This window comes from Salvia miltiorrhiza, unplaced genomic scaffold (assembly GCF_028751815.1).
Source record: "Salvia miltiorrhiza cultivar Shanhuang (shh) unplaced genomic scaffold, IMPLAD_Smil_shh original_scaffold_190, whole genome shotgun sequence".
Taxonomy (NCBI): Eukaryota; Viridiplantae; Streptophyta; class Magnoliopsida; order Lamiales; family Lamiaceae; genus Salvia; species Salvia miltiorrhiza.
Genome location: NW_026651498.1, coordinates 222,287 through 244,238, shown reverse-complemented (window position 1 = coordinate 244,238; position 21,952 = coordinate 222,287). Strand labels below are relative to the sequence as shown.

General features: G+C 35.6%; 4 protein-coding genes across 6 annotated transcripts; 1 reads left to right on the top strand and 3 right to left on the bottom strand.

Annotated features, from left to right (window-relative positions):
• Positions 1–588: 588 nt before the first annotated feature.
• On the bottom strand, positions 589–10,402 carry LOC131003307 (uncharacterized). 3 transcript variants are annotated; one of them, XM_057929820.1, is made up of 6 exons: positions 10,379–10,402; positions 4,436–4,698; positions 2,799–2,888; positions 2,221–2,329; positions 1,983–2,055; positions 589–886 (listed from the first exon to the last, which is right to left on the bottom strand). In XM_057929820.1, the coding sequence occupies exons 4-6, from the start codon at positions 2,303–2,305 to the stop codon at positions 874–876; spliced, it is 171 nt and encodes a 56-aa protein (XP_057785803.1). In that variant the 5' UTR covers positions 2,306–2,329; positions 2,799–2,888; positions 4,436–4,698; positions 10,379–10,402; the 3' UTR covers positions 589–873. The 3 variants fall into 3 exon arrangements, with proteins under 3 accessions (XP_057785803.1, XP_057785802.1, XP_057785801.1); XM_057929819.1 differs by lacking the exon at positions 10,379–10,402 and having other exon boundaries at positions 4,436–4,710; XM_057929818.1 differs by lacking the exons at positions 2,799–2,888; positions 10,379–10,402 and having other exon boundaries at positions 4,436–4,705.
• On the bottom strand, positions 6,875–8,365 carry LOC131003306 (uncharacterized). The gene is made up of 2 exons (XM_057929817.1): positions 7,793–8,365; positions 6,875–7,719 (listed from the first exon to the last, which is right to left on the bottom strand). The coding sequence occupies exons 1-2, from the start codon at positions 8,363–8,365 to the stop codon at positions 6,985–6,987; spliced, it is 1,308 nt and encodes a 435-aa protein (XP_057785800.1). The 3' UTR covers positions 6,875–6,984.
• Positions 10,403–12,102: 1,700 nt separating the features above from the next.
• On the top strand, positions 12,103–19,486 carry LOC131003304 (COP9 signalosome complex subunit 4). Its single transcript, XM_057929814.1, has 15 exons — positions 12,103–12,260; positions 12,472–12,638; positions 12,750–12,901; positions 14,894–14,997; positions 15,096–15,156; positions 15,375–15,467; positions 15,541–15,641; positions 16,522–16,630; positions 16,977–17,021; positions 17,177–17,245; positions 17,344–17,435; positions 17,537–17,579; positions 18,312–18,371; positions 18,560–18,619; positions 19,285–19,486. The coding sequence occupies exons 2-15, from the start codon at positions 12,509–12,511 to the stop codon at positions 19,357–19,359; spliced, it is 1,194 nt and encodes a 397-aa protein (XP_057785797.1). The 5' UTR covers positions 12,103–12,260; positions 12,472–12,508; the 3' UTR covers positions 19,360–19,486.
• An 88-nt stretch (positions 19,487–19,574) lies between these two features.
• Positions 19,575–20,415, bottom strand: LOC131003305 (transcription repressor OFP8-like). The gene has a single exon (XM_057929816.1). It carries the CDS (start codon positions 20,301–20,303, stop codon positions 19,626–19,628), a length of 678 nt encoding a protein of 225 aa, XP_057785799.1. The 5' UTR covers positions 20,304–20,415; the 3' UTR covers positions 19,575–19,625.
• Positions 20,416–21,952: the final 1,537 nt, after the last annotated feature.

The following is a 21,952-nucleotide window of genomic DNA, read 5'->3' as shown; positions in this document are numbered from 1 at the left end:
CGCACTTCCAAGGTATTGATTGTACATATTTGCAAGTTTGATAGCACTTGGATAGTATACAAGAACAAAATTGCCAATTAAAACAATTTATATTATATGAGATGGAACTTCAAGTACAATGTTGTGAAGAACTCAACCTCAAGATAATTTCAATAAAAGATTCTCTTTCTATTTCATTGTTTTTTGGGGACGTCATAGTGAGAAAAAATAATACCATCATGAGGCTAAAAAACAATCTAAACGGAATTCTGAGAATACAAAAAAATTAAAAATAGAATCAAAATCATTAGTGTGAACTGTAGGTAAGGAAATAATGGGATCGTCATGATAGAAATGATACAAAATCACTAGAAAAATTATTCTAATAGAAGCTAAAGTACACTTCAAATCTATCATAAAACAAAATTAGTCAAACAAGTATAATAGATTTGTTATAATTTAAACAAATTCTTTGGCTGCAATGCTAACAGCCTAAGAATTATTTGCTATAATGAAGCATGAGATATTGATAAAATCTGCAATCTTTTAAACTCAGATTCAGTGCCTGAAAAAAACTTGTAGCTTTAAATTTCAATCAAACTGAAGCAATTGGAAGGCAAAGACTGAAACTAAAATGGTCAAGCAGAACCAATGATTCTGACCTTTTACAACATTGTGAGCACGTAATTTCTTTGAGTAATTCCTTGAGTAGGGATCAAGAAGACCTTAGCACATACTAATCATTTCAGGATTGAAAAAGAGAAAGTACATAAATTAGAACTGGTTGAGCATAATTCAGTGATCTGCTGCTAAAACATGATATTGACTTTATAATTCCATAGCCATTAATCCTTATCATAATGCACACTAGTATCCGATGACAGAAGCCATACGTCAATGCAGATACCTAAACAAAAAAGAAATAAAATAAATTAAAGGAAGGAAAAGACGGAGAAATAAACTAGTCAAGTTAGAATGAAAATAAACTAACAAACTGTCAGAACAAGAAATGCAGTTAGAATGAAAATATTGAGTTTCCTATGTCAAAATGCAAGTTGGTCATTCAAGGGGAATTCGTAGTGCCTAAATAGAAACTAGTCAAGTTACAATTTATCTAGTTTAAGGAGTCACGCAGCCCCTCTGTATGTTCTAAAGTCTAAAGAATTTAAATAAAAAAAAATTAAAAAAAAAATTGAAAAACAAGAATCTAGTGATGTGGAACAAAGACCTACAAAATAGGCAGTATCTTTATTCGACCTACCCACCTGATTAGTTAGAAGGAAATGGTGTGTACTCGTTCAACAACAAACTAAGCCTTCATCCCGCTATATGAATCATATCTTCGGTCAAACAAACACTTTCACTCGAAACAGGGAACTAAAGAGCCATGACACTTGTAAATGCATTTAACCAAATATTATTGCAACCATGGTTTGCTTCTTTAGACTATAAAGAAGCAATGTCACTGACTAAAAGGCAAGATTTCCACCATATCTTGAAACCAACAATATTGATGCTAGACAGGAAAAGAAGGGATAACCATTTCATAGCATTGCTCTCAGACTTGGTTCTAAGCACTTCTCCAAGGAAGTAAGAATTCAAACCCCTAGTCAAATTTAAAATGTATCCCAAACATATTCATATAGTTGGTTGTTTTCGATGTGTTTCTCCTCAATTTTAACATGGTCAATAGAAATAAGCAGAAAAAAGATTATCTAACTAGCTTCTCGAGTATAGTAGTAACACAAGCTAATACTTGTAGCCACTACAAAGAGTAGCATCTGCATATTATAGCATTCTTCCTTCCCTAATAATTATGTAGTTTTAGCTTCTCAACCACATAAGGACCTTGATGATTAGTAGAATTAGAAACTTACAAAATATCACTCAGCATTTTCAATTAAAAAAAAGAACAAATCATAATAAACAAAACGTAACGAGAATTCAAAGAAAAGAAAAGATAAATGATCTAAACTATGGATAAACAAGATTTTAAAGCTCACCTTTTGCAGGAATCAGCCACGTATCTCGAAGTGTTGTAGAAGATGAACCACATCAACACAACAACAAGTATATCTTTCCGATATTTAAGGCCCACAAAGATCAAACCAACAACAAATTAAGAGAACCCTTATAGAAACCCAAATCTTCATCTATCTATTCAGAACAAAAGAAATCAAATCAAATGAAAAAAGAATGAAGACACACAAAAGGGTTTATATTAGAAAGAGAAAAGGATACTGAAAAGATAGCGTTCCCACCAATCGAGCATGTAGAGGCCAAAGGTAACGTTGTAAAGATAAATCTTGCGTTGAACCCAATTCATCGCTTCTGAAAATATATTCGGAGTCTGCAAAATGAGGTGAAAAAGGAACGTAGATTTAGAATCTGTTGTGTGTAGGAGCGGGTTAGTACAGTATACCGAATCAAAATCGCTATACCGTATACCGTACTGAAATCTTCAGTTTACTGAAATTATGAAATTACTGGTATATAACGGTCACTAAGAAATTTGCTATTGCAGGTTCTAAATTGTAATGAACATTAACCGATCTGCATCCACAGATGAAGACTTGGGCTAAAACACTCAACATCAACAGTTGAAAAGATAAATAGTTCTCTCCTCATAATACTGTTGGTCGCATTTCATTTGAAGGTACACTTTTATTCTTATTTTGTTAAATTGTCAAAATTCTTGTGATACCTGAGTTGTTAGGCCTAATGCAGACTAACAATTAAAACAGAGAAATGAGTTCATGGGAACAGGTCGAAGAAGAATGATAAGGATCTTCACTTTCTTATTTTTGGAGTCGGCTTACCTTAGAGACGAATGCCGCTTCCGCCGAGAGGACTTAGCCTACCAAGATTAAGAATAGGGAGAGGGCGGGAGGATGCGAGAGGCGGCAGATCTGCAGCGGCGGCGAGAGTGAGAGGGAGAGTACGGGCGGCGAGATACAGAGTGAAGAAATGGGTGCGTGTGTGCGGCTGAATTGGGGGTATCTAGTTATGTTTTCTTTTTTATTTATTAGTCATAAATTCCAGATTTCCACCTATAAAACCAAGCACTGCCATTAATTTACATCTCTGATGTCTCATCAGCTTCCTCTCCGGGAACATTAATTTGTTCAATATTCTGGGACAAATATATATAGTTTGTGTGATTGTCTCACACATATATCTATGTTGTCTCAACTAGGCAGGCTGTTGCTATATTGTAGATTATATATGTCAGTTTAATTTCCACCAAATATAGTTTCAAAATTTGCAAATTCCAAACCAAGGGAGTTGAATCAATAGGAATAACATTAATTTGCATATGTTCCTCAGAATACACATTGAACAAATTTCGTATACATCAAATTCTAGCTAGCTAGAAACAGACCATTGGTGTTAATCAATACACATTCATCATCTTCTATTAGTGGGTCCAGCAACTCTAAATACCAAGAGAATATCTCATGTTTTCATGGATTAGTTAATTGGACAAACAAACCATCCTATCAATTGTAGGAGCATATATATATATATATATATATATATATATATATATCACCAATCAAAGCAAGAATTAATAGAGCAGCTGAGATGTATATAAGGTGGCGATCATCAAGCTTTAATGATGTTAAGACATATCTAGTTGTAGATTTGGTGTACCATCCAACTTTAACTGATGATGTTAAGACATATCAAGATGAAGATTTGGGATGCAATGTTTTGCCACTTGCTCGCTCCAATAGAAAGGTGGCATTCTTGAGTCCACTTACTTGTCCCTGCTTAATTTTTATGTTAAAGTAGGCCCCTAACTGTCATGGTCAATGTACTAGATATTCAAGATCAGTATTAGTTCTGTAACTATATATAAGGACAAAATGATACGAACTATAAAACCAAGCACTGCTCAAAATCATTTCAGAGGGCAAAAAAGGTTCTCAACAACTTATACATTTGATAGCCACACTTTCTATAAGGATGAAGTATATATGCTCCAACAGAAATCAGATTAATTCGCTAGAGAAACACCATAAAATCTTGAGTGTGACTTAAGAGAAAGTACAAAATAAACATAAGAAACAATTTCTAATAATTTCACCAGCATAAGCTCATTATTTCAGCTGGTACAATAAGCCGATGGTTAAAATTGGGACCGCACCGCACCAATTGGGGGTGCCAAATCCAACCAATAAAACCGTCAGTTTCGGTTCGGTTTATCGAACCGATACAATTTTTTTTTTCAGATTTTAAAAGCTTAACATTTGACAATGCAGATTTTCAGAGCTAAATTTGAAGCTAAACTGGAAACCTAAATTCGAAGATTTGCATTAACAATTTAACAGCCACAAGTCGATCCCAATTCAGATTTTCAGATCTACATTACAAGCAAACTGGAAACCTAAATTTTCAGCCATTAAAAGTCCCAAACTTGAAAATCAAATCAAAGTATCAAACTGAAACTTACGAAAAATCAAATCGAAGAGTGAGGGGGACCCGGCTGGCGGCTGGGCTGTCGCGAAGGCCGGTCTGGAAGGCTGGAACCCGCGCCGGAAGGGGCTGGCGCGAAGGCTGGAATGCTGGAACCCGGCTGGGCTGTCGCGACTCGCGCCGGAAGGGAGACGAGTGGACGGCGGCCGGACGGCGGAAGGTCAGAGGTTAGGGGGGAGTCGGAGGTCTGAGACTCTGTCTCTGAGAAGTCGCGGCGCATTCACTAGGAGAATCTCAAATCTAAGGGGGGTGTATTAGTTGTGGATTTCCACATACTTTAAAAAGTCCATGGATTTTAAATTTCATGGAATTCACATAGATTCCAGACGACTTTCAAAGAATTCGTGGTTGGATTTCACTCCGATTTTCATTGATTTTCGAAGAATTTGGGGGATAATTCTAGAATTGAAATCGATGATGCCAACGCCCGCTGAAACCCAGCACCGCTGGAAACCCAGCGAGCGCTGGGACGAAATTACTACTATATAAATGGGTTCCAGCGAGCGCTGGTGCCCTAATTTCATTCTCTCCTCTCCAGCGCCGCTCCAGAACACCCCCTCCAAAAAATCACCTTCAACTACAATTTTTCCATACCACTACCCTCTAAAATCACCTTCAACGATATAATGGTCCGGACGAAGAACGTAAACGTCGGTAGAGGGGAGCTTACTTTGAGCCAAAGGTATGAATGTCCATTTGAATTGCAAAGCGAATTAGAGGGAGAAATATTTAAGAAATTTAACGAGAACTATATTACTCCTCCGCATTACTTGGATTGGGAGTTAATTACTGATTTGAATCTTGATGGACGAGTTGAGTTGTATTTGCAAAATCTAGGGATGAAAGAATATGCTAAAAATATTGCTTTTTCTGGGTATGATCCTTTATGTTATGAGTTCATGACTACTGTGGAAATGGCTGGTGATATGAAATGGATTAAAGCTAGGATGTATGAGCGAGAGTATCGCATTAGTTTGGCTAGAATGAAAGCTGTTTTTGGTTTCAGTATTGGTGGATTATCTGATAAAACTCAGGGATGGAATGTTAATCAAGCGTGGAATCGATTGACTGACTGTGATAATTGGGCTAGTTCGGGTATGCCTAGTGGGTACATTAAGGATCCGGCATTGGCTATTGTTCATAAATTTCTTGCATATAACGTGTCTGGAAAGGAGCAGGCGAATAAGGTTAATGCAGTTGAGGTATTTTTGCTGGAGTGTGCTTTAGATGGCACAAAAGTGTGCATCTCAAAGTTTATTTGGGCTGCTATGATTCGGGCGAAGAAGCGCCCTACTGCCCATGCTTCTTTCGCTGCTATTATCACTGGTTTGGCACACAAGAATGGAGTTCTTGATGCGACAGAAGGGCCTATCCATGGTCAGGATGAGCTGGATGCTGAGTACATTGATTATACTGAGCTCAGAGCAGCTCAATTGATTTCTGACCAATACACGCTGGTTCCTCATGAGAAGAGGACTTGTGTAGTTAACTACATACACTCCGAGATTGCAGCAGGCCGTCGTCCCCGCATTGATCCTGGTGCCGGTCCATCTGGGACCGCCGGTGATGATGAAGAAGAGGAGAACGAAGAAGAAGCTGAAGAGGAAGCCGAAGAGGCAGAGGAAGAAGACGAGGGGAATGGAGAGCGAGCAGCTGGTGGTTCAATCCCGAGAGACTACCATCAGCAGGTTCAGAATGATCTCACATCATTCCGTGCACACTTTGATTCATCCATGGGAGCATTCCGAGCTCATTTTGACTCATCGATGACATCAATGAGGAATGATATGAATGCTCGCTTTGATGCACAAGACCAGCAGATTGCCGAGCTGCAGCGCCAGTGGGATTCTTGGAGACCACGTTTTTGAGTTTTTATATTAATGTTGACATTGTTTTATGAGTTTGGATAATTTTATCTTTTGAACAATGATTAATGTTTGTTTTCATGAATTATGTTTGCATTTGATTCATGATTTTCATGTTTTCATTACATTTTAATCATGTCAAAGAATTATAGTATGATCATACAATTTTACATGAATATAATGTATGATGAACTGAAAATAAAAAAATATACAAAAATTCTTAACATAAGCACCCCAAAAAATATGAATTCTACCGAATTGAGCATGAATTAGGGGGTATTTGTTTGGGATTTGATTAAAATCCATCCAATTCGAGCATTCTGAATTAGGGGTCCAGCGGCCGCTGGAAGGCAGAACTCGCTGGAAACCCAGCGAGCGCTGGGAACCCAGCGAGCTCTGCCTTCCAGCGGCCGCTGGACCCCTAATTCAGAATGCTCCAATTCTGTCGATTTTAATCAAATCCCAAACAAATACCCCCTAATTCATGCTCAATTCCGTGGAATTCATCAAATCTCCAACTATATACCCATAATTATATAATTCATGCTTCATAAAATCAACCAATATCCATTTAAAAAAAAACAAAATAACGTCAACATTCATAAAAATTCCAACATTGAAAAAAAAACGTTAATTCAACGACATCCATCAAAACACCTCCCTAACTATTATCTTCGGTCTCCGCCTGTGTGTCTTGATCGGTTTCAGTTATATGTCTATTTTCCCACATAGCATTAGCAATACTTGCTCTCCATGTATTAGCTTCATTCCTCTGTGACAGCTGGCTTTGAGAAAGATAATCCAAAATGTCCGCATCGTTTTCAACATCTGCTGCAACATTTCCTTCTTCAACTTCGACTGGAAATTCATCAGAACGACACTCCTTTCGGAGAAAGTTATGCAATCCAGCACAAGCCAAAACTAACTCTGCTTGTGTTTGAAAAGGGAACGGATGAGCTGTTTTGAAAATTGTGAAACGTGATTTGAAGATTCCAAAAATGCGTTCAATCACGTTTCGCAATGATGCGTGTCGAAGATTGAACAACTCATCTGCATTTCTTGGATTACGCCCGTCACCACCGAAATCTTTGAGATGATAACGAACGCCACGTAACGGAGCCAAAAACTGTCGACGATTGGCAAATCCACAATCTACTAGAAAATATTTACCTTGAGGCACGTGGAGTCCATTGGGTCTAGAATATGCATCACTTAAAATTTTGGAATCATGGGCTGAGCCTTCCCATCCACTAAGCACATAGATGAACTGCAAATCAAAGTTGCAAGCTGCCAAAACATTTTGCGAATTCACCCCATGACGGTTACGATAACAGCTCACGTCTTTTCCTATTATCGTGGCCGGGATATGAGTGCCGTCTATAGCCCCGATACAATCCTAAAATAATAGGTGAATGTGTTATACAGAAATCATAAATGTTTAATATAATACAAGAGCATAAATATTATACCTTGAAGTAAGGATAAAATCTTGTACTTTCCCGGATTTTAGCGGGTATTGCGCCAGTCGGCTTAAACATCATGTCCGGTGCTATGGTGTTCAATGCTCTCAAGATTTTGTTGAAATTCTGACTAGTAGCAAAATGCGAACGACCAAACCTTTCACGAACGTTACAATAACGATCGTTGTGCCCTACAATGATGAGGAATGTTGCCAACATTTCTTCAACAGTTGTGTATCGTGTATCATCCACATGAGCTTTCTCCCTAATGATCTGGCATAATTTGATGAAGACGTCAGGATACATTCTATACAACTGTCGAAATTGGCTCGGATCTCCATCCATCATGTCCATAATAAAACGGAATCCTTTCCTAGTCTTTGGTCGTCGCATCAGAGCGTTGTCAGCAGTCGGATGATGCGTCATCATATTCCCCAATAGAGTGATAACTACCTTAGCTGCTTCCATCAGTTGCCTAGCATGAACAGAAAGTTCAATCTCCATCTCTGTTTCGATTTCATCCTCAAGTTCTTCATCTATGTCTTCTTCAATTGCAATTTCAATTTTATCTTCATAATTCATGCTGCCATTTAAAACAATGAAACAATAATTGAAATAAGAATAAAAGGGAAACACAAAAGATAGCCTTTAAAAAATACTAATAAAAAACCATTCATTAATCAACAAAATAAAGTATTAAAACATAAAACCAACAAAACAATGTACTCATAAAAATATGGTGAAACAAACATAAAAACATAGTTCAAAAAACATGACTAAAATATCATCTATTTCCTAGTCTTCAATTCTATCCATCTTTTACGTTGAGGAACAATCATTTTCATAAATCCATCTTTTTGTGACTTTGTAACAAGCAAGTCAAATGCTGTGTAGCGGTCCTCTTCACTCAAATCAGGTATTTCTTCAATAGCATCCCAAGTTGTAAAACTTTTTTCATTTTCTCTTTTCTCCATCATAGTATCTCGTTTCACGAAGAGACTTTCAACTCGATCCATTGTGCTAGTGACTTTTTTAATTTGTACCAGAAGCTCCTGATGCGGACTATTTTCAGTGTGGCCTGAATTTGTCTCAAACTGGCCTCTGCTTCTCTTGGCGGGAGCTCTTCTCTGAGTGGACTCCACAGTCACTTCAGTGGGCTCCAAAGGTGATTTGGAGCCGGATAACGGTGGATCATCTTCACCCAGTACTACAAACGCCTCAGTAGCAGTATCGTAATTCAACTTCTCTATGGTTGGACCTCTACTTTCATCAACTCCTATTGTCCTAGCATCAGTAGCACTGCCAACTCCAATTGCGTTTCTTCCTACAGCCACACCGTTTCCAACAGCAAGTCTCAAGTCATCATAGTCCGAAAAACTCCCAGTGCGTAAGTATGCATCTTTTGGGTGAGCCTAAAAACATAAATAACAAAATTATTAATTAACTATATTATTTAAATTAAATTGTGTTTAAAAAATAATTGATAACGAATTTACCTCTATATACGCATCCCATACTTCATCTGAGGCCGTGAATTTTTTGGTGTCGTTGTCATAACCAAAACCAGAGTTAGACTTCATGAGGTTTGAATACGCAGTCCAACGGCTCTTAAACCATTTGATACGACTTTGGTAGTGATTATAATTTTTATTGCACCTAAGTTTGTCATTCAGAACAGGCAATATTCTTTCCTCTACTATTGCTTTGCTAAATATACCACTATTATCGCGCCATCCCCTAATTGCAGATTCAGCCAGAATTCGTAACAAGGCATCACTTTGTTCCTGTGTCCATGCTTCATACACTGCCCTTTTTTTGGATTCTTGTGGTTGAGAGTCTCCCATAATAATATTACTAGACACCGAACAGTACTATATGAATGAATAAAAATAAAAAATAAAAAACATCAACAAAAAACAAAAATCAACTCACATGCAATAGAAACACAACATACAGTTGCTAATAATTTATAAAGGTACAATATTCATGCTATAGAAAAATTGCATAATTAAAATACTATGAAGATATAAAATTTATGAAAAAAATACCTGGCTAAAAGGTAAAGTAGAACCCTGAACTCTTTTTTGAAGGCAGTAGGCGTCTGTCAGATTGTGGGGAAAAAAAATCGAAGACGGGTATTTAAAGGCGTTGCTGGGCTGCCTGGGCCCAGCGACCGCTGCAACCCAGCGGCCGCTGGGAACCCAGCGCACGCTCAAACCCAGCGAGCGCTGGTCTTTCTCAACGTATGCTGAGTTCCGGCGCTCGCTGGCTTCTTGGCCACGGGCGCTGGAACTCAGCGATCGCTCGAAACTCCATGGATTTCAATTCTCGTGGTTCTTGGCCGGATTTCGTCGTGTGTATTTTTTTGATGAAATCCATGAAAGTCATTCCGGATTTGAAGTCAATGGAATAACGAATACACCTAGATTTGTATGGATTTTAAAAAGTCTGAAACGAATACACCCAGATTTATATGGACTTTTAAAAGTCTGGAACGAATACACCCAGATTTCTGCAGACTTTTAAAAGTCTGGAACGAATACACCCAGACTTTTAAAATCCGTGGAAATCTATTAAACTCCACAACTAATACACCCCCCTAAATTTCAGAATACACGTTGCTTAGGATTTTGCAATTAGAAAATTAGAATTTAAATTAGGGAAAATTGCACGTAAATACACAAATTTCGCCAAAAATCCATATTTAAGGCGAAGTTAGAATTTTATAATTTAATACATCAATTTAATAAGTTGTCCAATTTTAACCTAATTTTTATTTCCCCAAAATTAAAAAATAATGTGGCTCCTACGTGGCTCGCTGGCACACGCCATTCCGTTCGTCGGTGTAAAAACAAAACGACGTTGTGTCGTTTTACACTCTTTCTTCTTTAATCTGATTCGGATGAACCCTAATTCTAATTTTCGCTCCAATTTTGAAAAGGGAACCCTAGCTTTCTCCATGTTTCAATCTTCACTTCGACACTTTCCCGAGCAAAAAATTCAACACAACAAAAACGAAAACATCAAAATTCTTTGAACAAATTCAGCCACCCAGAATGATACCACCAAATGATCCACTACCGATCTTACGGCCGATCTTGAATTTACCTCCGAGTATTCGCTGCCCACCATCGATTCCCGGCGGCATCGCCTCCCTCGGCCACCATCGAAGTCTCTGTCTCGTTCCCTCTATCTCCCTGAACTTGCACACAATAACACACAGAGCGAGATCCCTCTATACTATATTATAGTATTAATTTTTGTTACAATTTATAAATTCAAACTATTCATATTTATATATAATCTAAAATTTAAAAGAAATACTATAAAATATTTTGTGGATGTCAAGCTAAAATTAAACTAAAATCTATACTATATTAAAACAGCAGTTTTCAATTAGAAATTGATTTCAAATCAATTTGAAAATTGAATGGCGATTTTGTAGTTAAGACAAAATTGAAGATTTATTTATAAACTCTATTTATTCTTTTCATTTTCTTTTCTTTAACTTCTTATTTTTTTGTTTTATTTATTTCTAAAATTATGAAATTCGATTAATTATAAAATATTCAATATGCCTATCAAATTAAAGATCACGATAAGAGCTTTAATTTGATATAGTTTATGTAAATATAAGATTTAAAATGTAAAAATTATATTAGTTTAAATATTAAAATTTTAAAAATTTCTCTCTCCTCTCTCATCTTTTTTTACTAAATCTATTCTTTAATTCATTTTTCATTATTTTTTAATTTTGTAAACTTTTTTTTTACGATTCATAATTTAAAATAAAATATTAAAATATTTAAGTCAACTAACTCACATTTCTAACAAACGTTTATTTACAGTTCTAGAATCTATAAAAGGGGTTTTATTTTCTTTTTCTTTATCTTTTTATTTCTTTGTTTGTTCCTTTCAAAATTTTTGAAATTCGTTTAATTATAAAATATTTAATATGCATATTAAATTAAAGATTGTGATAAGAACTTTAATTTGATATATTTTATTTATAATATAAAATTTATATTTATTTAAAAATTAAGATTTTAAAAAATTATCTCTCCTCTCATTTTTTTTTGAATAATTTTTTTAATTGTTTAAATTTTTTATTTTTTAACTTATTTTTTTTATTTACATAATATCAATTTTTTTATTATTGTGGATTCTTTTTTTTTCAATATTCAATCAAATATATTTAATTAGTTAAAGTTATTTTTTTTTATTATATGTATAAATGTGATATTGAGTTGTTATCAATTTTATATAAATTTAGAAATATAAAAATATTTCCCGTGCATTGCACGGGGTGCAAATGCTAGTGATATTTTAAAAAAGCAAATGAAAAATACCCCTTAGCCCAGTAGCCCCTGCCTTGTCCCAATTCAGAAATTATAGGGCTTAGGCGTCGTCGCGCCTCTGTCTGCCACCGCCGTCGCTGCTGCGGGTCTTCTCGCCCCCCGCACACTGGTTCCAGCAGGTGATTCCCGAAACGACTTTAAATTTCTTTCAAATTATTCTCAAATAGACTCTTGTCAAGTTTGTGAGCCCTCTATGTATGTATAAGTTCACTAGTCTTCATGTTCAAAAACCCTATTTACGAAGTCCATCTATGGGGTTTAGTCACCGTAATTTGAATGTTGTTAGTTCATAGGTCCCTCCTCATATAGTCTCATTCTTTACTTCACCAGAAAAATCCATAGAAGAGCAACCCTACGAATTGCAGCGATGGAGAGCGCGTTCGCCAGCGCGTCGGCAATCACTGACCAACGCCAGAAGATCGAACAGTACAAGCACATTCTCGCCACCGTCCTCTCCTCAAATGATGTGGTTCAAGCCAAAAAGTTCGTCGACCACAGTTGCGTTTCCCCGCTCATCCTCTACGTTGTTCTTTTCTTTGTTTTCTCGTATTAATTACTGGTTACATTTTATTTGACGTTCTTTTCCCCGGCTATTTGTATGTTTGTAGTGTTATCCGACGATGTGCCGCTTGTTGTTTCAAGGCAGCTTCTGCAGGCATTTGCCCAGGAATTGGGAAGGTTGGAGCCGGAGTTTCAGAAGGAAATTTCCCATTATACTCTCAATCAGATCCAACCCCGTTCTGTTTCGTTTGAGGAACAGGTTATTTTTCAAGATTTTAATGTCTTTAGACCTAGAGTGACTCCTTTGCTTAATTTGCAACTTGAATGGTGTTGGATTATAAGTATTTTTTATATTGTGTCGGTCTTGAATTTCTGTCTTGCTTAGTGGTTTGAGGAGTTATAAAATGCTATAAATCCCTTTTGCTTAATGTGGGATGACAAAGGGAAATTGAATGGCTGTATATCATGATTTAAAATATTTTAAGTGAGACGTGTTATTGGGTTAGTTTGTAGAGTCAGTAGTTTGGTTTTAGTCATAGATAGCTTAGGTCCATGCCCATCTTTAAGGACTATGAAGATGTTGATTATCTCAGTTTGAGGGACCAACTAATTCAGATTGGTTTGTTCGTTTGCCTTTTGTTTCTAGATCATTTGATTGATGTTTTGGCAGTTTTCTGCTTTTGTGTGTATCTGATAGATGTGACTTTATGTACAAATATTGGGAAACAATACTTATAGATGTGACTGTATGTAAAAGTATTGGGAAACAAATGCTCTAAGGGGGAATAAGCTTGTACGCACTCTTATGAAGATGCACAGCTGCTTTGTTAGTTGAATGAAATATAAGTATCTGAACTGTCATTGCAAAGTTGATAATATGTGAATTGTCAAGCCTTATCTTTAATCTCATGGAATGACATGTCTCGATTGTCAACATTGATGCAAACCTATCGAGTGGTGTCAGTTTTTCTCCTTGGATTCTTTGACTACTCACTGGGTTGGATGTTAGAGAATATTATTATCTGTAGTTTTTTACATTTTGTTTTATACTTCTGTTGGGTTATGGTGAAAATGTAGAAGTCTGGACAAACCTTTTTAGATAGTTTTTGCTGGTAAATGGTAGCAGTTTCATCAGAAATCAACATATGCCATTGAGTTACCTGGTGGACTGGAAGGAGCAAATGTATTATATGAAGTATCTAAGGCTCTCTATGCTTTTTATAAATCAAGCCCGGATAATTGATGGATCATGGAGACATAATGGACGACTCAACAAATGATTTGTTGAGAAAGAATGGGGTATGAATATAATAATACATTTAAGTTCACCAAATTTGTTAAAACGTACTTCTGCATGAGTTTGCAAGTAATAAAACTGTATCTCTATTTCTTTATTTACTTATGTAATTTTACAAAAAAAAAAAAAACTGTACCTCTATTGCTGCAGTAGTGAAGGTGATATTATGGGCCAAGAAGGAAGGAAGTATAAAATAAATCAAGGGCCAAATAAAATTTAAGAAGAGATAGAGGGATAATGAAATTAGAAGGAAATGAAAGGAATAGACAGCTCGAAAAAAGAAAGAAGTTAGAGGAAAGGGAGACACAGAAAGTTTTATATCCACCGTTTCATATCCAACAGAACAAAGTAACATGCCCCCCCCCCCCCGTTTTAAAAAAAGAAACAGAAAGAGAAGTCGTGATGGATATACTTAATTACCTGATCAGTGATCACTGCATCTGATTCATCTTTTTGATTGCTTGATATACTTAGTTGGTACATTCAAGTCACAATATTCAGTTTCTAGTTCTTTTAGGATGATTGGGGTGTTGACTTTATCCTTGAAAGATATCACTGAGAAAATGCCTTCTCATTGATCCGCATTTTTTTTTGTCTTCTCCAGATGATTGATAAGATTTTTCCAAGGTAAGACTACGCTACTTTGTCTTAGAAATTAAGTGTGTACTTTCAATGCTTTTAGTTATTGGGCTTATATCTTGTCAAGCAAAGTATCTTTTAGCATTCCTGGTTAGTAACCATATGACCATGTAGAGATAAAGCAGTATGCTACTGATTGTTGGTAGTTCATATGTAAAAATATTCTGTAATCATGATTAATTTATCTATCTCCTTTTTTATTAGCTGGTCATTTTCGTTGAGTTTGATTGCTTTTGGTGAATTTTACCCAACTCTATTTTGATCTATTATCTGCCCATTAACTTCATGTGGTGCAAACTTTTGCAACCATTTAAGGTTTTGATAATCAGAGAAAAACTGGCTGAATTGTATGAATCTGAACAACAATGGTCAAAAGCTGCACAGATGCTTAGCGGCATTGACCTGGATTCTGGGATGAGGTTTGCTAGCAGATTTTGCTCTTGAATTACTTTTAAAGCTTAATAAATCGAATGCTTTTGGAAATTCTCTTATTTGTGCTCATTCTCTGAATTGGCAGAGTAATTGATGATGCATTCAGGCTTTCAAAATGTGTCCAAATTGCCCGTCTTTACCTCGAGGTAGGTCTTCTTGTTCTGTGCCTTCATTCTTTGCACATTCTACACCATCATAATTTTTTCAATCAGATATTGACTGTAGTTTTTACTTTCCTTGCCTGAGCATGTAACTTGAATGGGATTTTTAATGAAGTTTTGTCTTTTAGAATCCACTTATTGGCATTTATTTTCTATAAATCATCATAGTGCCAATTTATGAACTCTTGTTTCTTTTATTATAGGATGATGACGCAGTTAATGCTGAAGCTTTTATAAACAAAGCTTCTTTTATGGTTAATAACAGCCAGCAGGAAGTGCTGAATTTGCAATACAAGGTTACTATTTGGCTGTTATGTTGGTAATTTGATATGTCAACATTCTGCTCATTATGTTCATTTTATTTCTCAGGTTTGTTATGCTAGGATTCTTGATCTAAAAAGGAAGTTTCTGGAAGCTGCACTGCGGTATTATGATATTTCCCAAATTGAAAAACGGCAAATCGGGGATGAGTAAGTATGAGTAATTTTGGCACACTATTATACAAACAGGGTTCCCCCCCCCCCATTATATGATTTACCTTTAATTGTTTGTGCTCCTTACAGAACTACCACACATGCCTTTTATGTGGTCTTAGTTTATCAGATTGTATTCAGGTCATGCTGTCATCTTACCCTTGCCTGACCATCACTGCAAACTGCCCCCAGCGTTTCCATTTCCCTGTTAATCTTAATTTGCAGTTTATTAGTTCTGAATTTGCCAAGTGGATAGATATGTTGCATTCAACTTGTGGATATTTATAGTGGACCAAGCAGAGAAAATATCTTATTCTCCGATCCTTTTATAATAGTTATCATGTCTAAGAGAATCACTTAATGATTAGCATTTTTCAGATTTTTGGCTAAGCTTATCTTGGGGAGCCTATAATCTCCTAGATCTTATAGGATGCTTTTAGAGCTTACTAGAGTTGATTGTATAAAAATATATGTTGATTGGGTCTTAAGCTGCTATTAGTGGTCAATTGTTATTAAAAAAAAAAGAAGAAAAAAAGAATTAAGGGGAGTTTTATATTAAGGTTTTTAATTTATTTATTTTTGGAAAAACAGGTTGGTTATCTTACTTCTTAGAAAGCTACTTGAAAATCTAGACAAGATATTGTCATTATAAATTTTTACCAAACACTTTAAAGAAGCAGCTTATTATAAGATTTTTCTGAGCTTATAAACTTCAGCCAACCACCCTCTAAAATATATGTAAATGTAGTCTCAACTCATTTACATTCTGTTTTTCTTTGTGTGTGAATCTTTGCATATTTTAATCTTAGAAATATCTTACATTCCCATTTGAGAGTCTTATGAGATTGCTGTATGTGGGTTTATGAATATATTGCAGAGAGATTGATGAAGAAGCACTGGAGCAAGCTCTAGCTGCTGCTGTGACCTGCACAATTTTGGCAGCTGCTGGGCCTCGGCGTTCTCGTGTTCTTGCAACCCTGTACAAGGTATAAAAGATGTTTGCCTGGTTCTGAATGTTTGTTTGAATTCTGCTGATTACTATGAAGATTTTATCCTGGGTCTCCCTCTGCTGAATCAAATTATTCACTCGTTAGTTTATTCATTTTCTCGTAATTATATTGCATAACTCACTTTGTATGTGTTTATTTGTTGGAAAGGGAAGTGTATTGACTTCTTTATGATATATGTGCTGCCTTCATTAGAAAACACATATGATTATTCATATTTATGAGTTGGTTGTTGCTCTCCGCTGCAAATGACACCTATTAGTCAGACTAATGTCAACGATCGTGCATTATGTTTAAACTTAATTCTTTGTTTCAATTTAACCAGGATGAACGGTGCTCTAGGCTAAAGATCTACCCAATCTTGCAGAAGGTAATCTATTGATTCTTGATTGTGCTGACTCCCTCTCAGCCAATATTGCTTCTAAGGCACAGTTAGTGCTAACATTGTAGGGACACACTCAAATATAAATTCTCGTATATGTCAAGTATGCTAACTTTTTTAAGTCCTAATATCAAAATTCCTAGGTATATCTGGAGAGAATTTTGAGAAAACCTGAAATTGATGCATTTTCTGAAGAATTGAAGCCACATCAGGTCGGTGCATTAAAGGGTTTACATACATCCCATTTTCAAGTTCTTCATTTATTATTATATTGTTGACAATCTTTACATGTGATTCTGAAATGTGACAGAAAGCAACTTTGCCAGACAATTTCACTGTTCTCGATCGAGCCATGATTGAGCACAATCTACTTAGTGCTAGCAAACTTTATACAAATATTAGGTGGGGTACATGTCTTTGAATCCTTTCTGGTGATTAAACATGCTGAATTAATAGTCTCTTCTGGTTTGTATAATGTGGTTGACTTTGACTCTGTTGTACAGTTTTGAAGAGTTGGGCGCGTTGCTGGGTATTGCTCCTCAAAAGGTTCTCTTCTATCTTCAACCAAAAACAACGCTATCACTTTGTTAAATTAGATTTCTATAAGGAATAAGCAAATTTGTTTCACATCTCAATTTTCTTGAGTTGGAAACTTTTTATCTTTTGTCTTCTTTGTACATACTAAAGCTAAAGAAAGGCTATTCCAATATATGATATTTCGTTGCTGCTTGATCCTGGTTTTTTTTTTTTCTGCATTTAGTTCTATTTCTAATATGCTCATATTTAATGGTAGTGACTTGCTAAATTCTCACCAGTTTGAAATCAACTGTTTTTGAGAGACTGAAGCCACAAATAATTTATACTCCCTCCATCCCACCATAAGTGAGGCAGTTCTTTTGGGCACGGGATTTAAGAAGTTGATGTTTAGTGTATTAAGTGTATTTAATTGTGTAATTAACGATTTAAAAAAAATTAATTCAAAAATAATTTCAAGAATAAGGGATAAGAGTATTAATTAGGGTGATTAAGAAAAATAAGGGTGCAATTAGTTTTATTAATAGAGTCTTAAATTTCCTAATTTTTACCAAAAAGGGTAACTACTCACTTTTGTTGGGACGACCCAAAAAGGAATACGACTCATTTCGGTGGGACAGAGGGAGTGTTATTTCTTAATACCATATCCTTTATGAAATCACTTCATGACATCCCTATGTTTCTCCAAACCTTGCTAAAGGGACAGAATTTATAGTATTTACTAAAGCTTCAACCTTTTGGCAGGCTGAGAAAATAGCTTCAAGAATGATCTGTGAAGATAGGATGGGAGGATCTATTGATCAGGTAAAATTGAACGTTCAATTAATTTTCGATCCTATTGTTTCTTTGGTGAGCTTTCATCTTTGTTCCGTTTTGAAGTTATTCAATGTTTGGTAGTCAGTATTCAGCCCCCCCCCCCCCCCCCTTTTTCTCGTTCTTGTTCCTAAGATATAATTTGCAAACTCTATTCATATAACAACAAACATATCCAGGTAGAAGCTGTTATACATTTTGAGGATGACACCGAGGAATTGCAGCAATGGGATCAACAGGTAATGCATGTTATTGAGTGGATTAGTTGGACTTGGTGCATGCATCTATTCAAGTTTTCAAACCATCAATACACCACCCGTTTCCTTCCTAATATGATATTGTGCTCATGTTAGCATATTGCAAATAGATATTAGTGGATGTGCAGGAGTGACGACTTGGGACATGAGAAAAAAAAAAGTTCTCTAGCCATATTGTCCGAAGAGATGTTTTATAGCCATTTTGGACCCTTTTACCATTAATTAATACATGGTTTTTGCCCAAATCCATGTATGTCTCAAGCTTATCCTCTTTGAAATCTTGAGCCACACACTGTACTTTAACAGTTGAAGTTTGAGACATGTGACTCAAGCTTGTGGCAACGTGTCTCGACCCTCAAGCAACAACCATGACTCGAGCTTTTGAGGCTTGAGTTACAATGCCTTAGTTACTGAGACATATGATCAAGTCTCTGAGGCTTGAGCAATCGAATACCTGGTTACGAATTTGCTATACTTGATTAGCTAGTTATTATTTGCTAATTTAAATTTCCGGTCCACTAAGAGTGTTTGGAAATTTTTATCCCAGAGTTCATTTCCTCGAGTTTAGATTTGTATTTTCTCCCTGATTCATATTCAATTTAAGTGTCAGCTAGATCTTGGGGCTAACATTTAATTTGTATTGGCAGATATTTGGCTTGTGTCAGGCACTCAACGAAATTCTTGATAGCATGGCAAAGAAGGGTTTGCCCATTCCTGTCTAATCCTCACATACTTTTTTGGTAAAATTTACTATGTTGATGAAATCCAACTCTTTCATGAAGGAGCCCACATTTTTTTATGTAGTGCTATCAGAAAATTTGTATCGGCTGTCTTTCTGCATTTCATCAACTGAATGTCTTCTTTGCACGTGAGAGAGAGCGCTCAACATAAAAACTACTTTCTTATCATTACTATCTCACACCACTTGGCATACATATAAAAATAGAAATCTATATGTTTTATTAATAAGTAGTTGGCAGTTGGGAAATTAGCTTAAGGGTGGAGAGAAAACTTCCTTCCATATCTCTGAGAAAGCCTTCAAGATGGCTTTGTGATGCATTCTTGAATTTAGAGAGAGAAAGCTCATCAAGAGCTGCTCCAAATCTCTTGGTTCAAAAATGCGTCTCTCGACAATCATTTCCAGCATTGACTTCTTGAAGTCTTGGTAGGGATCAGCTGACCTCTTGAGCACCACAAAACTCTCATTCACTTGCCTATGCGGCTTTTCTGGCTCTTCTTTGTCGACGCTGCTGCTGTCTTTCCAATCTTTTGAACCATAACGTTTGAACCTACGCGTTCGGACGCTTGATTTTTCCTCTGATTGATTTAAGGTTGGAACAGGAGAAGATAAGCTGTCATCATTGCAAGCCCAAAAAGCACTAGTTGTCTCTTTTTTCTGAGTAGGAGCTCCCTCATTGAATATATGTTTATCTTGTGTTTTGATTGTGGAATATGGTTTTTGTGTTGGAAATTTTGGTTGATGAAGGTTGGTGGAGAGGTGGTTTGGTGAAGATGGAGGGTCTGGGAAAGTGGGTAATGAAATGTCATAGGTTTTAGAGATGTGAGAGTGAGACAGAGATGTTTTAACTAATGTGGATGGATCATTGGCTCGACAGATTTGTATGGAATTGAGAAAAGAGAGACCAAGTTTTGGACCTTTGCCCATCTCTCAATGCCAAGAAATATTCAAGTGATAATGAATCACCAACACGATCTTTATATAGAAATCAAGAGAGAGAGAGAGGCCGGCTGGGCTAAGTAAATAAATAATGGCGACTCGATCTAAGTGATAACAAAGATATTGAGATGGGTGCACGTTCGGGATATGGGGTTTGCTATGGATGAGTGTTAAAGAAGAAGAAGAGCGCAAAATTATCAATTCCATCTCTAGCCGTCTGCTCTATTATGTAGTAAAAAAAAATTCAAAATATGCATTTTTATTTGTTTATGCTTGATGATAGGCAAAATCTGTTTGAACTAATGAAAAATAAACACTACAATCGATAGTAACAATAATTCCAGACCTTTTGATTACTAACTAAATGGTAAGTGTGATACATTTGGAAGTAATAAAATTTAAATAATATTATATGTAGAATAGATAATCATTATCACGTTTTTGAAGAATTTTAGATATAAAAATATTCTTAAATTTATCAAATATATAAAACTAGCTATATATATATATATATATATATATATATATTACTCTATTATTTTGAATTACTCTATTTTTTAATAAATTAAAATAAGATATTATTAGTGTAAGAAAAAAAGTTATAAAAATATCTACATTTTTATAATAGTAAAAAATAAATTATTAAATATAATACTCTCTCTGTCCCACTAAAAGTGGCATGTATTCTATTTTGGGTCGTCCCACTATAAGTGGCTTATTTCCACAAATGACAAAGTTTAATTCATTAAAAAAGTGTGGACCCTACTACTTTTAACACATTTACACTTTCTTTTTAATTCTTGTGCCAAAAAGTTTTGAGCCACTTATAGTGGGACGGGGGAGTATATTATTATAATATTATACTCCGTATTACATTATTGCTTTTGTATTTGAATAAATAATAAAAATATAATAGGCAAACCACATTCTATAGAACAAAAATATCTTATAAATTATAGTAATAGGTATAGTTATGGCTGGTAATCGGTTCGGTTCGATAGGTTTTAACCGAACCGGTTTATCGATTAATCGGAACCGAATAAGATGCATTTTGTTAATCGGTAACCGACCCGATTAGTACTTCGGTTAACCGATTAGTAATCTAATTTCTGAATGTAATAATCTGCTAATAATACTAGACAAAATGCACACCAAAGCTTTGCTACCAGAATCAACTCTGGTGACTGTCACAACCAAGTGCACACACTCAAAATCACATCCTTGGAAAGAAGATGTGTGAATCTCAAACTCGGAACTGAAGGCTGAAGCACTATCTCAGATCAGAACCCTAATTTGGGATTTTTGAAAATTTAATATAATAAAATATAAATTAATTAATTTAATAAATTTAAAACGGTTAATATCGGTTTAACCGGTTAACCGGTTAACTGAAAATATACTAACCGAAAATCGAACCGAACCGAATAAACCGATTTTTGGTTCGGTTATGGTTTAACCAAAAAATTGGCACCAGTTTACTAGCCCTAGCCCCTAGGTATAGTCTGTATAGATTAAGAAAATAGTTGTTTTGTATCTATTTCGTTTCAATTTTCAATGCTTTATGTTTGTTATTTTATGTAATTTTACTTATTTTATGTAACTTTGTCGGATTTTAGCAAATTTTAATGTTGTCCTAC

Bases quoted from the DNA above. Each gene is read 5' to 3' on its own strand.
- LOC131003307 (XM_057929820.1), bottom strand. From the start codon at position 2,305: ATGAATTGGGTTCAACGCAAGATTTATCTTTACAACGTTACCTTTGGC. The intron at 2,056-2,220 runs GTATCCTTTTCT...AATATCGGAAAG, and splicing joins GTGGGAACGCTATCTTTTCA to ATATACTTGTTGTTGTGTTG.
- LOC131003306 (XM_057929817.1), bottom strand. From the start codon at position 8,365: ATGAATTATGAAGATAAAATTGAAATTGCAATTGAAGAAGACATAGAT. The intron at 7,720-7,792 runs GTATAATATTTA...CTATTATTTTAG, and splicing joins GATTTTATCCTTACTTCAAG to GATTGTATCGGGGCTATAGA.
- LOC131003304 (XM_057929814.1), top strand. From the start codon at position 12,509: ATGGAGAGCGCGTTCGCCAGCGCGTCGGCAATCACTGACCAACGCCAG. The intron at 14,998-15,095 runs GTTTGCTAGCAG...CTGAATTGGCAG, and splicing joins GACCTGGATTCTGGGATGAG to AGTAATTGATGATGCATTCA. The intron at 17,022-17,176 runs GTAATCTATTGA...CAAAATTCCTAG, and splicing joins TCTACCCAATCTTGCAGAAG to GTATATCTGGAGAGAATTTT.
- LOC131003305 (XM_057929816.1), bottom strand. From the start codon at position 20,303: ATGGGCAAAGGTCCAAAACTTGGTCTCTCTTTTCTCAATTCCATACAA.